Genomic DNA, 16,675 nt, shown 5'->3' on the forward strand with positions numbered 1-16,675 from the left:
GGGCCCTGATAAGTCTTGGTACGGCTGTGCTCAGCTATGATCTCAGCCTGCCGCCTGCTACAATACATGTACTTGTAGACTTTGTCAACATCTACAGTAGCGGCGACACTTATCCAACAAGCCTATCTATTCAGTCACAATAAATCCACAACACCAGGAAACGACGATATGCGTCCTTTAACTTTAAATACTATACATATTAGGGATATCCCGATCGCATTTTTTTTAAGTATAAATCCAAATTGCCTCATTTTGAGAATCCCAAAATCCAAATTTGATACCCAAGAAATGTAAAAAGGAGGGGAAAAGTACTCTATTCAAATGTATTTTGTCCACCTAATTCAAATAGAGCTATCACCACTTCATAATCTTATAAAATTATGAAAAAATACAAATCTCAAATACCATTTTTCATTGGTGGAGCACCAAAATAAGGTTGCAAACAAAACGTTTACACCAGATACATCCATTGTGATAAATTGAGCTACTTTATAGTTGTGATTGGTTGAAGATTTAATTTTTGACTCCTAGGTTTCTTTCAATAGATTCAATATAAATACAGTATAAATACACTGGATAGAAATATTCTAAAATAATGCTGTAGTGAATCTGTTTTTGTTTGATTTCATTGAATGAAGCAGTTCCTCAGAATAAGATATATATTATATATAAGAAATAAGAATAAAAAATGTTCGCCGTTTCATTAAAAATGGTTCAGAGATGTATGCATTATATATATACATCAAAATCATGAATTAATTCCATAGGCACAACTATATCATAATAAAAGGTTTATTAGTGTGACAGACCTTCAAGTACACAAAAGGACAGACACAATGAGTCCATCACCTCAATATGGCCGACTCAACTTTCCAATGAAAAACAGTTTAGTCAAAAACGTTCATGCTCTTAATTTTATCCCAAAAAAAAGACAAAATATTTTCCCTGTTTGAGATAACATAAAAACATTTTTCATTGGTCAGCGAAGATATATGGCAGTGGGTCCCAAGTACAAAGAAGTATTTTGTAATGCACAATTGACATTTGCATGTATACAGTAAATGTTTCTGTATCAAATATCCATCACTGGTCTTCATCATGGCCATGAGATGTAGTCGGGCTTTAAAAAAAGTACAGTACCTTTGTATTCATTTCAGTAAATTGCACACTTTAGTATAGTTACAAAACAAAAAGTCCCAAAAGACTTTTCTAGGTGAGGCAATTTTCTGATGGAGTTCCAGTACTTGGTCCCTACAGTACATTGGTCAACCCTGCTTAGCAGGAAATCTAAGAGGCTTATTCGGACACTAATACCCAAATGACCTCAGGTAGCTACAATGGCAAGAAAGAAGTCTCTCATATCCAACAAGTCAAACTGACAGTAAATCCACATCATCTAAACAAAGAGGCACAATCAAGTTCATATGTCAAAGCTATGTGAGACATTCCAAAATGACTTTAAATGGCACTGACTATAAATTTCCGGGTGCAAATATTAAATACTGTACATCAGATGATAGAAACTTCTCATTTAACAGGAAATAAAAGAACAAATGAAGTGGTCTCATCGTTGTGAGAACACAAAGCGTCGCTTCTTTTGGGCAAGTCCCTGCTTAAGCCAACAGGTGACGCTGCATGGAACCCAAAACCAAATGAACAAAAAAAATGTGAAATTAAGCCTCCAAACCATTATTTAAAAGGCATTTTAAGTTAAAAAAAAAATGCAACTCATTGAGTCATTCTGGAAAGTATTCCTCAGGTCATATTTCATTCCACCCGGACATAAAAAAACAACAACCTGAAGACGTTTTGTTTTCCATTGCATCAGTGGATCATGATTCGAGTCCAGCTACGAGCAGCATCCTTTGAGGTGCGGTAGAGAGGAAAGTTTGTCCACTTTTCCCAAAGCTGCAGCACTTTCAACCCCTTTGAGCCACTCTTTACACTTCCTCATCACAGTCTCGTCCACGTCTCCATCCTCCTCCTCTTCATACTCAACATCATCATACTTGTGCTGGTCGTTCAAAAGCGAGATTTTCACGATGGCTGTGATATCCTGCTCAGCTTCCTCCACTTTGACCACTGGCACCCCTTTGGATCCCCCCTGCAAGGTTTTCTTAGACGGGAAGACGCGCCTGTGCCGGAAGTCGGTGCTTGCACAGCATTTCTGCTGCTTGGCCAGCATCTGCTTCTCCAAATTTCGCTTCTGGATGACCACAATGGCTTCCGGCGTGAGGCTGAGCGTGAACTGGATCTCCTTCTTTTTGACCTCCTCTTTACTAGGGAACGGCCTACCGTTGTCGACCGAGGAAGAGCGCCTCACCAAAGCCGGAACCGGGTCCTGAGCTCGACTGGTGGGCATCCAGGAAGCTTTCCCCTGCGTATCCTTCTGCGAGGGGATCTTACACTTCTCCCCCTGGGACCTTCGCCCCAAATTTCTCAAGTTAACCGTCGTCCATGTGGAGGTTTGCTTCTCCTTCCCGGAGTCCCTCTTCTCCACGACGGTTTTCTTTTTGCTGAATAAATCCCTCGCCGGTGAGGGGATTTTCTGCTGTAGACTGAGAGGCGGAAAAGGCATTTTTTCTCTGTCTCCCCCCAAGACTTCACGACGTCAAGATGGATAGAAAAGTGTGCAAAAAGTGCTTGAAAGTGCAAAGGGGCATGGTCCGGGGGGCCGAGTGCACCTGTTGTCCACAGCTTGGCGAGCGTGGAATCCCACCGTGATGAGCGCTCACGCCCCACCACTTTATCGGAGGGAGGGCGGAGGGGGCGCGGCCAAGGGAAACGCCAAACAAAGGCAAGGAGAGGAGCCGCTGATGTCATGAAGCTATTAACTTCCGATGAGAGAGAGAGACGCTTCACACACACACACTCGCCATCAAATATGAATCATAAACGCCAAAGCGCGAGATGGGGGTGCTATTTCTTTCATTTCTGCTGCTGTCGTATGTCATCATAACACACGTCACTTAGGCTGTTTATTGGGAGTCATTGATCCGAGGATTGTTATTGTGTTTGGTGGTCTTGAAAGATCCTTCTAATCCTTGTTTGGGAAGGAGTGGGTTTAGGTTGGGTTTGAATTTAAACATGGCAGAAAATATGTTTAAAAAAAAGTTCTATAGGCAGCCTAAATGCTCTCACAGAGTGGCTCATGAAATTAGATTAGATAACTTTATTCATCCCGTTTTCGGGAAATTTAATTGTCACAGTAGGAAGAGGGTGAGAATACAGACATAATCACAACACAGTTGAATTTAAGGGGTTAAATTGTCAAGAGTTGGGTTGATAATCCTTTTTAATTCCCAAAAGCATGTGTTACAACTTTAACCCTTCATAGGACAAGTGGCTACTTTTGGTCATTTGAAACAATCCAAACGAAATGCCATTTAAAAAATAAAAAATAGATGTAAAAATATCACATTGGTACTTTTGGCACTCTGAAAAAGCTATTGAGTGGGAGAAGAGTTTCATTTGCTAAAAGACTGGTAAACTAACCCCCAAATTTATAATAATAAAAATACCAGCACATTGTGAGTCAATAAAGATGTAAAAACAAAACACGGATACGATTGGAATCCTTCATTTTCCTTCCTTCAAACTAAAATGTCAAATAACTAATGAGTCAAAAGTCCATTGTGGCAGTCCACAAATGATTCAGACAATGTAAAAGCATGGAGTCTAAACATAAGCACCTATGAGTAAGTATACATAATTTATTAAAAATGGTTTGATCTTTTCTTTGCAATACATTTTGAACTCGATATCATATAGCATAATCATCACCTCATCATTGAATGAGAACTTTAGATGGCATTTACAATGTTTCAGTGTACAGATAAGTCACATTACAAACAGGAATGCGTAAGAAAAAGGAACACTATGTTTATATAAATATCACCAAAATAATACATTTCAATTAATTTAATGTCTAATTTAATTTTTTTGGAACGGTGTCCTGTTCAGCAGAATTAATACCATTTTTTTTTGTATAAAGGCTGGCACTGATTGGACCGCCCCCTTTTTTTCAGAATACAACTTTCAATCCAAACACATTGGCTAAAAAAACGAAGAAAAAAACTGCTCCCCCAACAGAGAAAAAAGAAAAATAAATGGCTTCATTCAATCTGCGGCATTATTTGATCCCTCGGATTACAAGAGGTGTACGTTCCAGAGGGATTTCCTTCTTACTTAACAAGTTGTACTTATGGGGGACTTTGTCAATAATTCTTTTTTTGCGCGAGCCTAATGAAATGAGGAGGGGCTTGCACAACAGGATTTGTGATATTTTTGAAAATGGCTTCCAAAAAAAAAAGCCCAAAACAACTTTGAAATCATTTCTTCAATGAAAGGCAAACAGCACGGATGTATCTGATATAAAACACGTAGCTTCTCGTCCCCACCACATGACTATCTGCCTCTTGGATGGGGGTAGCTAAGGTAATGAATGTTCTGGCAGGTTGTCATGACAACTAAAATCTCAAAGGCTATGATGCCATCGTGTTGAAGCATACAGTGAGTCTGTTGGAAGCTGTAATGGGTTATTAGGTCATGCCAAGACCGCACTGCTTGGAAAAGCATAATTAACTGGGTCACTGTTGTGTCTGGCAGAAAATCTCATTTAAAAATGCTCAATTTTAATGTAATTTACTGGATGGGGGAGGAGGCTAGTGTTGTACACATCAGATACCAACATGTGCGGCTATTTTTGCACTGCATAACTGGAAAAGATCAAGAGCTGTGTATATCAAAGAAGCCAGTGACGAGTAAGTGAGGCACTGCTTCCATTGCCCAAAAGTCAGGAAGGGAGTTTCTATGAAAATATAATGGGCAGCTGGTCATGTAGAGACAAAAGGAATAGAAATACATTTTTCGAAGCACTGCATCTAGCTGAAATAATGTCACAAGGGTTTAAGAAAATCAATGGTAAGACCATTTAGGACATGTACAGCCGTCAATTGTTATAAATCACTATGCACAGCTATGTTCAATCGTTCAAATCAAAAACAGCCTTCCTTAACCAATCTGAAATATATTAAGCACTCAAGGCAATCATAGAAAAGAAAAAAAAGGAAAATCAGATCCGGGATAAATCAACAGGTCACTCACTATATTGAGGCATAATGGGGAGGTGAAACAAAAAGTTTATATTGTGCAGAGTTGCAGTTCTTGCAGTTGCATATTGAGGACCAATGTGGATTCCAGAATCCTAGCTCAGACAGGTAGTGACGCATTTCATTATAGCATCCCTGGAGGAGGGGGGTAGAAAATGACCCAATTAGTTCAAATACAATCAAATATACTTCATAATGACATACTATAATGGAAAAAAAATCCATGTGCTACGATGGATATGGAGCATATGAACCCAAAAAAAAAAGATCCAGTAATATATAGGCCAATATCCCAGGGGACAAAATGCTGTGATGCGTAGGAAATGAAATGTGACAAATAAAAGCATTTCCAGCCGTTCTTACTACGATTGGGGTGGGGCGTCTCATAAATAAGTGAATGTGTTTTGGCGGGGAAGCTCCACATGTTCACAGAGATGGCAGCCCCCCCCCCCCTTTTGCCAGGTGATCTGTGTTGAGCAATGATGCAAGAGGAGTCATCGTCATGGCAACCACAAACCATTGCCATCTTGGTTCTCCTCGCCACATTCTGTTCTTGCTATGAGAGTGTTGCTATGCAGACATTGCCTACAGCCACAGTTACGTTTTAGTGGAGGAGGTGTGAAGCCCGTCAAGGTTAAAAGGAGAAAGGGGGGGTTGAATCATAGCCTGGCCTGGGGGGAAGGGAGGTCAATGTGCAAGAAAGAAGACTTGTTCCTTCTGAAGCTTTAGCTGTTGTGGACCAGCATCCTTTTTTTGAACAGCCCAGAGTTGGCTTTAAATTTCTCTTGATGCTATTTTTGCATCACCTCAGTGTGCTATGAATAAATAATACACCTCCTCTTGAAACCTCCCCCCATTTTTTTCTGAAAATGTAGAGCAAAGCTCGCCTCAAAGCACTGTGGGAAGCGCACATACGGCAGGCTTCTGTACTTTGCCTACTTTAGGCGAGGGAGCTTATGAGCAGGCAGGAAGGTAAAATTCATTAGAGGATCAAGTCCACTTGCCATGTGTCGTTGTGGATTGGCTACACTTAGTGTCAGAATTGAATTCAAAGGGAACTAAGCATCTGGATGGAAATTGCTTAATAAGCTTATACATTTGTTGGGGACTGTATATTTAAACATATTGAGAAATGATAAGATTTGATACATAAACCAGAATTAGAATGTCAACACAATAAACAGCCCAACTTTTGTTCTCAGGAATTTGGTTTGTAGAAGGGCAGCAAGAGTGTCTTTGTTTTGCTGTCAGCATTTGGTTTGGGGGGAGGGGGACAACTGGGAGGTTATAGCATGTTTCTCAGCTGTTAGGATGGATTACCAGGACACCAAAACACACAGAACCCAGGCTTTGTTGAGTGGGGGTTATCTCTCCAAATTTGACATAATCCTGCCCACATCTGGATTGGCAAAACAACATCGCACCTCCCTTTTGTGTTTGTCCATATGAAGGAATGTGACAGGTGAACTCAGCAGGGTCCAAAACAGTCACCACATGGGGAATCCCAAAACGGATTGACTGCCAATAATTATTCGAGACATTTGCCTTAAAAAAAAATCCCCATTCTTTGAAAGATAAAAATGGGCCATTATTTTGAGGATTCTAATAACAATTTTTTTTGGTGATTTGAGGAAAAACACCATACCACAATGATGTCAGACAAACACTGGTAAGGTATAATAAATCTAGCTCAAGCTAAAATATTGTATTGGGATGGTATGATTAAAGAAAACATCATAATGCTACAAAGTCCATGTGAAAAAACAAGCCATAATTTGTTTGAGTCTAAGTGGAGTGAATCAGTGTTGGTGGCAGAGCAGAGGATTACCAACAAATGGGGAAGGCAAACAGTGGGACATTTGAGAGTAAATAAAAACATGTTGTTGTCCAGTCGTCTTACAGAGAATTCTCTCTTGCGTCATTTGCTCGGAGATTATAAGATAAAAACAATCAAGATGATCATGGCAACAAAAAGTCTGTTTTTTGCCTTTCAGATTCAAGAAGAGACACTTTACTCCAATCTACTATTGATCATGATTGTCTTACCTGGCAAAAGGAATATAAGAGATGCTGTACCTGAAAAACAAAATGTAAATAGAGATGAATCAAAAGAGCATGTATAATAAGAGGAAGTGAGTATTGCAAAATTTATATTTACAATTTACACACATTAAGACAGAAAGGGAAAATGACCCCAAAACAAACCGCCCAAAAAGTTACATATGAAACTAAATTAGAGAATTTATCCTCTGACGACGGATTAACAACATCATTGCCGTATGTTACGACTCCCCCTGGGGTATGATATACCAGGGAGTCGCAACTATCACAGCAGACAGGTTCGGTCAAAGATGAGTTCGGACACACATTGCAAGTAGCCTTCAGTTATTTTTATTTACAATAAAGTCAACAAAAATAGACTATGGGATAACATAGGGGAAGCACGAGATATTAAAGTGGCACCCTCAAATAAACACGGTAAAACCCCCTCCCAGACAGGTGTCCAAATGAACACCCACAAAAATACAGGACCGAAGGATGCCACCGTTAAACTGATGTAATATAATCTAGACAGGGGAATAACTGTGTCTAAATGCACAAACTATATGTATACCCAAGGGTGTCTAAACTTATCTCAAGTCCCCCTATGCAACCCAAAAATCATTAACAACACATACAAAATATAACGGAGTAACATACTCACAAGCCTGCAACTCAGCAAGGCAAGGGCCAGGGCAAGAAGGCAAGGTAAAAGGCAAGGGCTGAACTGACTACTGAAAAGGCTTTAAATAAGGGCAGGAGGGATGATTGGGGAATTAATTACAGCTGTGTTTGGCCTGGGCAGGGCTCGGTCACAGGGGTGGAGCCAGAGCTGGAGATAAAACACCTCCTACTGGTGTGTGTCCAGGCTGCCAGCCGTAACACCTCCCCCCTCAAGAGTCAACCTGTTGACGAAACCGAACCACCAACCTGCCCCAATCAATCAATACACTCCTGTTAAAACTCTCCTAAACTTGAGATAGGGCATTGTCCGGTGGGCGTCCGCGCCAGCCGATGACAAGGCGTGGCCGGTCTGGCGGGCGTCCGCGCCGGCCGGTGATGAGCCGTGGCCGATCTGGCGGGCGTCCATGCCAGCCAGAAATGAGACGAGGAAGTGGTCGGTCCGGCGGGCGTCCGCGCCGGCCGGTGATGAGCCGTGGCCGATCTGGCGGGCGTCCATGCCAGCCAGAAACGAGACGAGGAAGTGGTCGGTCCGGCGGGCGTCCGCGCCGGCCGGTGATGAGCCGTGGCCGATCTGGCGGGCGTCCATGCCAGCCAGAAACGAGACGAGGAAGTGGTCGGTCCGGCGGGCGTCCGCGCCGGCCGGTGATGAGCCGTGGCCGATCTGGCGGGCGTCCATGCCAGCCAGAAACGAGACGAGGAAGAGGTCGGTCCGGCGGGCGTCCGCGCCAGCCGATGACAATGCCTGGCTGGTCTGGCGGGCGTCCGTGCCGGCCGGTGATGAGCCGTGGCCGATCTGGCGGGCGTCCACGCCAGCCGAGGACAAGGCGTGGCCGGTCTGGTGGGCGTCCGCGCCGGTCCTCTAAGTTTTGGCCAAGCCCCCTTCCTTTAGGAGACACTAGAATTTTAGAACGGTCAGGCACCTTACCCTGGTTGTTCGGAGGGTCGCAAACTCCCTCGTCCAGGGGTGCCAGAGCTTTGCCGCTCTTGCAGTTGCCGGCACCATCATCCAGGGGCGCCGGAGCATTGCTACCACTTCTGGGCGGGCAGTCGCTGGCCAGAACGGTGCTTGGCAGAACAGTGCTAGAAAGAACTGTGCCTGGAAGGCCGGCCGGCACCGGAAGCCTGGTTAGTGGCTTCGGCACGGGTGCGACTGGCGGCCCCAGTGGCGACAGGAGTACTTTGCGTGGCCTCGGCACCGAAACTTGGGGTTCTTTCTGCAGGCTGATCCTCGCGGCGGGCATTTTCTTCATGCATTGTGCTATTTTATTTCTTTCTTCGAATGCGTTTTCCTTTTCAAGCCACTCTTGCTCCAATTTTTTTTTTTCTAAATTGTCCTGCTCCAAAATATTTTCTCTTTCAATCAGTTCTTTTTCTTTTCGCTCTGCTTTCAAGGCCTTTTCTCTTTCTAGTCGATCTTGCTCTAAGGCCTTTTCTCTTTCTAGTCGATCTTGCTCCAAGGCTTTTTCTTTCTCTTGCCTCTTAAATTCCAAAACTCTTTCTTTCTCAAGCCGTTCTTGCTCAAGACGTGCTTTCTCTAGAAATGCTTTCTCTAGACGTGCAAGCTCCAAAGCTTTTTCTCTCTCTTGCCTCTTAAATTCCAAAACTCTTTCTTTCTCAAGCCGCTCTTGCTCAAGACGTGCTTTCTCTAGACGTGCTTTCTCTAGACGTGCTTTCTCTAGACGTGCAAACTCCAAAGCTTTTTCTCTCTCTTGCCTCTTAAATTCCAAAACTCTTTCTTTCTCAAGCCGCTCTTGCTCAAGACGTGCTTTCTCTAGACGTGCTTTCTCTAGACGTGCAAACTCCAAAGCTTTTTCTCTCTCTTGCCTCTTAAATTCCAAAACTCTTTCTTTCTCAAGCCGCTCTTGCTCAAGACGTGCTTTCTCTAGACGTGCAAACTCCAAAGCTTTTTCTCTCGCAAGCCATTCTTGCTCCACACGTGCTTTCTCTACACGCTCTAACTCCAAAGCTTTTTCTTTTGCAAGCCATTCTTGAGCTACACGTGCTTTCTCTACACGCTCAAGCTCCAAAGCTTTTTCTTTCTCAAGCCGTTCTTGAGCTACACGTGTTTCCTCTACACGCTCAAGCTTCAAAGCTTTTTCTTTCTCAAGTCGTTCTTGAGCTACACGTGTTTTCTCTACACGCTCAAGCTCCAAAGCTTTTTCTTTTGCAAGCCATTCTTGAGCTACACGTGCTTTCTCTACACGCTCAAGCTCCAAAGCTTTTTTTTTCTCAAGCCATTCTTGAGCTACACGTGCTTTCTCTACACGCTCAAGCTCCAAAGCTTTTTCTTTTGCAAGCCATTCTTGAGCTACACGTGCTTTCTCTACACGCTCAAGCTCCAAAGCTTTTTCTTTTGCAAGCCATTCTTGAGCTACACGTGCTTTCTCTACACGCTCAAGCTCCAAAGCTTTTTCTTTCTCATGGCCAAACTCAGCCACGGCCTGTCCAGGCTTTAATTTGTGATTTCTGAACTTTTGGCGGTACGCCTCAGGCACCAGTTCGTAAACGCGCAACACTGCTCTAGCTACCTTATCATATACCAACCTGTCTTCTATCGACAGTGTACTTAAAGCTTCAAGGCCTTTCCCTGACAGTTTCCTTTGTAAGACTAGAGCCCAGCCCTCTTCTGGCCATTTATTGGACAGTGCTATCCGTTCAAACGCACCAAACCACGCCTCGACGTTCGTCTCACTGAAAGGCTGTACAAGCGGAAGGCTTTCACTAACTTTAAACCCCCTACTTTCTACCATATTAGTACTCTTTAAGAGTTCAATCTCCCGCCTTTTTAGTTCAATCTCAAACTCCATTTTCTTGAGGGCCAGCTGATGAGCATACTGAAAATCAAACTCCATTTTCTTGAGGGCCAGCTGATGAGCATACTCCCTATCCCTAGCCTCATTTTGCATACGTAATATCTTTAGAGCAATGGGGGCATTTTCCCCAATAGATACAGCACCATATCCCTCTGGTTTTCCTTTTAAACGAGCCCTGGGATTTATAACTAGAGCCTTTACATTCAAGGTGACACCATCCCTGTCTACCTCATTTTTCTCCATCCTGCCTGATTCCTCAGAATCGGCCAGAGACTGAGAGGAAACACCCGCAGATGCTCCTCCTGTGGCTTCTAAGTACTGCGCTGCTATTAATATATGGATAACCTCCTGCTTCAATTCAGCTAGCCTGGTAGTCCTGGACAGAGTGAACCCTAGATGAGCGGAAGACCTAACAGATCTCTCCTCTTACATTGGTCAACCTGATCTACAGTGCCAAGTTAAAAAAAAGGAACTCTTCCGCATCAAAGTCCATCCTGCTAATTACAGCACTACACTAGACTGAATGATAGCTATTAACTGTGCCTACCTCAACTCTGCTTGCCCAGCCTTCACCGGCCTACTGCACATGCAGTCCGTACCACCAATGACCAAACTGCTGCTGTGATAACAGATCTTAATGATCTCCCGGACGAGCCCCCACTTGTTACGACTCCCCCTGGGGTATGATATACCAGGGAGTCGCAACTATCACAGCAGACAGGTTCGGTCAAAGATGAGTTCGGACACACATTGCAAGTAGCCTTCAGTTATTTTTATTTACAATAAAGTCAACAAAAATAGACTATGGGATAACATAGGGGAAGCACGAGATATTAAAGTGGCACCCTCAAATAAACACGGTAAAACCCCCTCCCAGACAGGTGTCCAAATGAACACCCACAAAAATACAGGACCGAAGGATGCCACCGTTAAACTGATGTAATATAATCTAGACAGGGGAATAACTGTGTCTAAATGCACAAACTATATGTATACCCAAGGGTGTCTAAACTTATCTCAAGTCCCCCTATGCAACCCAAAAATCATTAACAACACATACAAAATATAACGGAGTAACATACTCACAAGCCTGCAACTCAGCAAGGCAAGGGCCAGGGCAAGAAGGCAAGGTAAAAGGCAAGGGCTGAACTGACTACTGAAAAGGCTTTAAATAAGGGCAGGAGGGATGATTGGGGAATTAATTACAGCTGTGTTTGGCCTGGGCAGGGCTCGGTCACAGGGGTGGAGCCAGAGCTGGAGATAAAACACCTCCTACTGGTGTGTGTCCAGGCTGCCAGCCGTAACACCGTAGGATGCTAATCTTATTTGATGATGAAGACATTTCAAAAGAAAGACGTTAAGCTATGATTTCTTGGAGGAAAGGCTAAGTAATGTTGATTTTAAATAATTAGTTGATACAGCCACATACTGTAAAACAACCCAATGAAATCAAGGTAAGAAAATTTGGTTTAGTACATTGTATTTCTTATTTGTCTTGCCTCTAATATGCAAACAGACCTACTCCGTCTTAGCTTTATAGCATTTATGCTGAATTCTGAACTTTGCCCAGTCACAGTCCGTCCGATGTGTGGGTCAGTGCCTATGCCGTATTGTAAAACTGCTTTCAGCCAGACGGCTCAGCTTCCGCGTGGGCGTGAACTTTAGCAGTGTTTGTACGAAATGAGGTCTGGCATGTGTGATTTGTGGTTTCCGTGGTGATCCTGGTTGCCACTCTAGCAAAAGCGGAAGTGAATGTTCCGTACGTAAGTGAAATAGTGGGTTGTTACGACGCTGACAGTCATGCTGATGAAACGCTCTCTTTTTTCCACCCACGGACCTCCCTGTGGGCTTTCACTGACATCCTTTGTTGTGGATTGTACAAATACGCTCATTACAGTACTTGAGCAAAAAAAAAAAGCTCATTCACATCACACATGGAATTCATATTTAGACAAAAGCTAGACCTTGACCATCAAAGAGTCAAAAGTATAATTTCTGCAATCTTCTAACTGGACTAGGATAAGAATTATACAGATAATGTAATGTCAGAATAAGAATGACAGCTTTCCAAATCTGGCTGGATATTGTTTTGTAGGACACAGAATCCTTTAATCCAAAAATCTTTATAGAGTGAGACAATCAAGGTGGTATATGTGGCTAATCCCCCTAAGGAGTCTGTGTGGACTTTCTGTTCGATTTTTTTATTGATCCATGTATCATGATCACAAAATTTAAAGTGATCAAACAATAATTCAGAGCAGCCAAATGTCAAAAATCATATTTTGTAGTGGGTAAAGAGAATTTTCAAATGTTGTGACTCTTTTCTTAATGGCATTTAACACCGACGTGAACAAAAATGAAGGTTAATATTATCTCTTTTTCAAATAGTTTTCAATAGTTAACTGTTGCAAAGAAATACATTAAAAACAGCTAATCAACTATTAAAGTGTGAATACTTATACGTTTTTATTGTATATGTGGTTTGCACTGATTAGTGGCCAATTCAGGTTGTAGTTTAAATCATACGGTAGCGTAACAAAATCCCTCACTGTTGCTAAGGTGTATTAACCAGTGATGATGGCAGAGATAAAGAAGCTGGCAAAGACTTAGTCCTGTGTGTAAACAGCACAGTGGGATAAAAACATGTCCTCCATCTCTCACTTGCCAGGACCACATACTGTCAGAGTTAGATTAAAGTAGGCTGATGATGAGTCAGGAACCACCTGGCTAAAACCAAGCTGACTTACCTGGCCAACTGTCATGCAAGTCTTAAACTAAGGCTCCTCAGTTCCACATAAAGGGAGGAATCCGTTTGAGATTGTTCGCTATCCGGATAAAATAACATAAGACCTATAAATTTGGTGACAATTGGCCGTTACAATCTTTATTTGTGCGTGAAGATTGTTTTCTGAAATTGTTAACTCGCCCTTTCAAGGCGGAAAAAAAATGAAACACAATAGTTGATTTCAATGAGCAAATATAGCATTTTAAAGTGTGTAATTTTGGCCAGGGTGGAAAGGCAAACAAAGAAAACTAAAAAGATTCTCATTACCTTGTCACTCTGGCACAGACTTTTCTCTTGTTGCTTATCATTTGTTGACTACTATGTGTTAAGAACGCCAACTGTTCTCATTTTAGCTTGTTATTCAAATTTGTACTGTTAGAAGATATTTTAAACTAGTTTTAAACAGCTTTCCAAGGAAAGTTAAACTTTCTGCATTTTTTAAAATGATTCTAAAATCTTTTGTTAATCTAGAACTTTAAAAAAAATGCATTTACTACAGCAGTTATTCATACTTACCACGTCATTGCTAGAAACTGGAGGATACAAAAAATGATGGCCAGGCCTTTTTTGTGCCACTGTAAACAAAAATTTGCATTTTAATTGAGGTCGCAACTCAAAACAATCATAACTTTGTCTTTTGTGAACGTACCCAAAACACTGCGCATAGCGTTAAGATGAGGCAAAGCTAAAGGGGAAGTGACAGACAGTTTATCAGTCCATCTTGAACACTCTCAACGGCTTGTTAATGTCCACAAGTTGTTTAAAAAAATATGTTTTAATTGGCTTTAGAACTCTGGAAAATAAACAATTACTTGACCCTAATGCTTTAAGCATGCATGTCCATAAAGATTAGACGTGCAGTATTTAAATGAATTACCACTTGATGAAAACACTGAGTAAGGGATGCTAGTAATGTTCTTACCAGCATAACGATGGTTGCTATTAGTCTTGTAGGCTCAAACATGCGCTTTAACTGCTTTAGTGGTCCCATAAGGAAGCAGGTGCTATAAACGAGACAGGGTGGTCATAAAATAAAAGCATTGACTCAATCCAAATTCATTGGAAAAATGAATTTGCCTGTTTTCATTAAAATGCTAAATTAGGAAAGCAACTTTCCTGGATCTAAAGAGAAACATTTGCAAAGGTGAAATAAATATTTAGAACTAAATGCCAACACATACACACATTCAAAGATTCCTTCCTGATGCTTCAATGACGTCAAGGAGTGTCAAATGATGAAGCCCCCCACCACTAATGAGCACAGCTCTTTCCTCAGCTGAGGATAGTGTGAAGTAACACGTCAGTTAGATGATGAGACTATGTGGGAGCTGTGTTAAAACTCAGAAGGCAACACAGCATCCAAATACTACTTTAGTGGCGTAACGGATTTCAACCACAATTTCTAAACTATATCTAGTAATGTCATAATATGTGATAGTAAAACGCAACCGCCCCAACTCCAGCAATGTGACAGCATAGAACTACTTAGTATGTGTAAAAAATTGTAGAAAAGTAGTATTTGACTAGTGATAACTAAAAACAAATTGAAATATTGAGTTTGTGGTTTCCAAAGTTGGTGATGAATAACTATACAAAAATACTACCAAATTTAGGAGGTGCAATATTGTTTATTAGTACCACTCTGTGAATACCTTAAATCTTACCTGGAAAGAGCAGCAATATTGCCCAGTGTGTAGAAAACTGCAAAGAGTTTGATTCCATTTGGAAGGAAAAGCAATGCTGAGCCCTGAAATGTAAACAAATACATTTTCATACTGATCACAGACTTAAGCATACATATATGTATATATTTTTTAATATATTTAGATTTTGCTTTCTTGATGACAAGTTCTAGGATATCCACTACTACAAACAAAACATTGATTTACTTTTGCACATTCCCAGGGCATATATAAATACATACCAGACAGTTAATGAATTATGAAATGAAAATTGCAAAACTTACAAGTATTGAGCACAGGATGCCTGAGGCAAAGCATATGACGAACCATTTCACCCTGGTACTGTAGCTGAGTGAGGTGGCTTCAAAAACCTAGTGAGAACAATGGGAGGATGTCACAAGACAAACTCAAGTCACCCAAAGGCCTGCGCACTTACTACTTATGGTCCATACATTTTATAATCAGCAAAAGTACAATGAGCAAAATAAGTTAGTTTACAACACAATTAGCCAAACTAAACTGTATGTGATGGGGTGGAAGTGTTTATTGTATGTCCACTTGTATTATTTAAAACATACATTAGAATGGGTCTACATTTTTAAAACGATGATAGCTAAATTAATCACATGATGAACTCGTGGGTGAAGAGCTATTTCAGTTAAAGTGCATCAAAACATTAGAACATCTGAATTGGGTCAAATTCAATCAATCCAACTCATGTCATGTAAGAATGTAATGTCAGAATCTTACCTTGATTTATCCTCCTTTGGATAGCGTGTAACAAGTATTCATTCGTTAATACAGACATATTATGGCAATATTCATAGTCTAATACAAAAAGTACGCCAATTGAGTTTAACAACTGGCAAGCGTTTGACTTTACAGCCTCAACAAACGACAGTTGACATTTTGAAAACATTCTATACCATAGAAAATACAATGACGAAATGCCATAAATTTCTGACAGATGATTCCTTTTTAGCAGAGTAAACTTAAAAGTATTGACAGCATTAGCATAGTTTGTCTGCTGCCGTTTACTGGAATTATGCTATACCTGGGCTGTGAGACCGAGTTCCTCGTTCTCCTCTCGGCCATTTAGCACGCGACGAAGCTTATCCATGGTCTTAGAAATGGGACGATTTAATAACTAGTCGGTTTATTAAGATCCTGATTTATAAAACGACTTCTGATCATTTGAAGAATGTTGTCAGAAGTTCAAGCTTCTCAGCAGCAAAGCAACTTCCTGGATTCCCCACTCGTCCAAACTGATTTGAGATCAATGTGGTGCAAATATTTACGTTGGCTATGTGTGTAATTATCGGTTTATTCTGATTCCAGATCAGTCATGTCAGTGCAGGGTGGGCGCTTCCTCCTTTCCACGCATCCACTTCCCGTGGAACGTCAACACGAAGTGTCAGAAAAACATCAAATTGGATTTTAACATTTTTAATTGCATTTGGGATTTAGTGTTATTATTATCGTAACATGAAAAAAATAGAAACATATTTTACATAAATGTCTATACTGGCAAACGTATTTGTACCCAGGAACACTTTTTAC

The 16,675-nt window shown here is 41.4% G+C and overlaps 3 protein-coding genes and 1 long non-coding RNA gene across 4 annotated transcripts; 1 reads left to right on the forward strand and 3 right to left on the reverse strand.

Annotated features, from left to right (window-relative positions):
* Nucleotides 1–778: 778 nt before the first annotated feature.
* On the reverse strand, nt 779–2,817 carry prr18 (proline rich 18). The gene has a single exon (XM_077729534.1). The coding sequence runs from the start codon at nt 2,576–2,578 to the stop codon at nt 1,850–1,852; it is 729 nt and encodes a 242-aa protein (XP_077585660.1). The 5' UTR covers nt 2,579–2,817; the 3' UTR covers nt 779–1,849.
* Nucleotides 2,818–3,693: 876 nt separating this feature from the next.
* sft2d1 (SFT2 domain containing 1) lies at nt 3,694–16,530 on the reverse strand. Its single transcript, XM_077729535.1, has 8 exons — nt 16,170–16,530; nt 15,400–15,486; nt 15,098–15,180; nt 14,356–14,437; nt 14,083–14,118; nt 13,950–14,008; nt 7,158–7,187; nt 3,694–5,246 (listed from the first exon to the last, which is right to left on the reverse strand). The coding sequence occupies exons 1-8, from the start codon at nt 16,233–16,235 to the stop codon at nt 5,207–5,209; spliced, it is 483 nt and encodes a 160-aa protein (XP_077585661.1). The 5' UTR covers nt 16,236–16,530; the 3' UTR covers nt 3,694–5,206.
* Nucleotides 6,997–16,651, forward strand: LOC144205274 (uncharacterized). The gene is made up of 2 exons (XR_013328041.1): nt 6,997–7,243; nt 16,454–16,651. It is a non-coding gene; the product is annotated as an uncharacterized LOC144205274 (long non-coding RNA).
* On the reverse strand, nt 7,487–13,410 carry LOC144205562 (uncharacterized). Its single transcript, XM_077729992.1, has 3 exons — nt 13,396–13,410; nt 11,731–11,801; nt 7,487–8,718 (listed from the first exon to the last, which is right to left on the reverse strand). The coding sequence occupies exons 1-3, from the start codon at nt 13,408–13,410 to the stop codon at nt 8,109–8,111; spliced, it is 696 nt and encodes a 231-aa protein (XP_077586118.1). The 3' UTR covers nt 7,487–8,108.
* Nucleotides 16,652–16,675: the final 24 nt, after the last annotated feature.

The sequence above is a fragment of the Stigmatopora nigra genome, chromosome 12, assembly GCF_051989575.1.
Source record: "Stigmatopora nigra isolate UIUO_SnigA chromosome 12, RoL_Snig_1.1, whole genome shotgun sequence".
NCBI classification, from domain to species: domain Eukaryota; kingdom Metazoa; phylum Chordata; class Actinopteri; order Syngnathiformes; family Syngnathidae; genus Stigmatopora; species Stigmatopora nigra.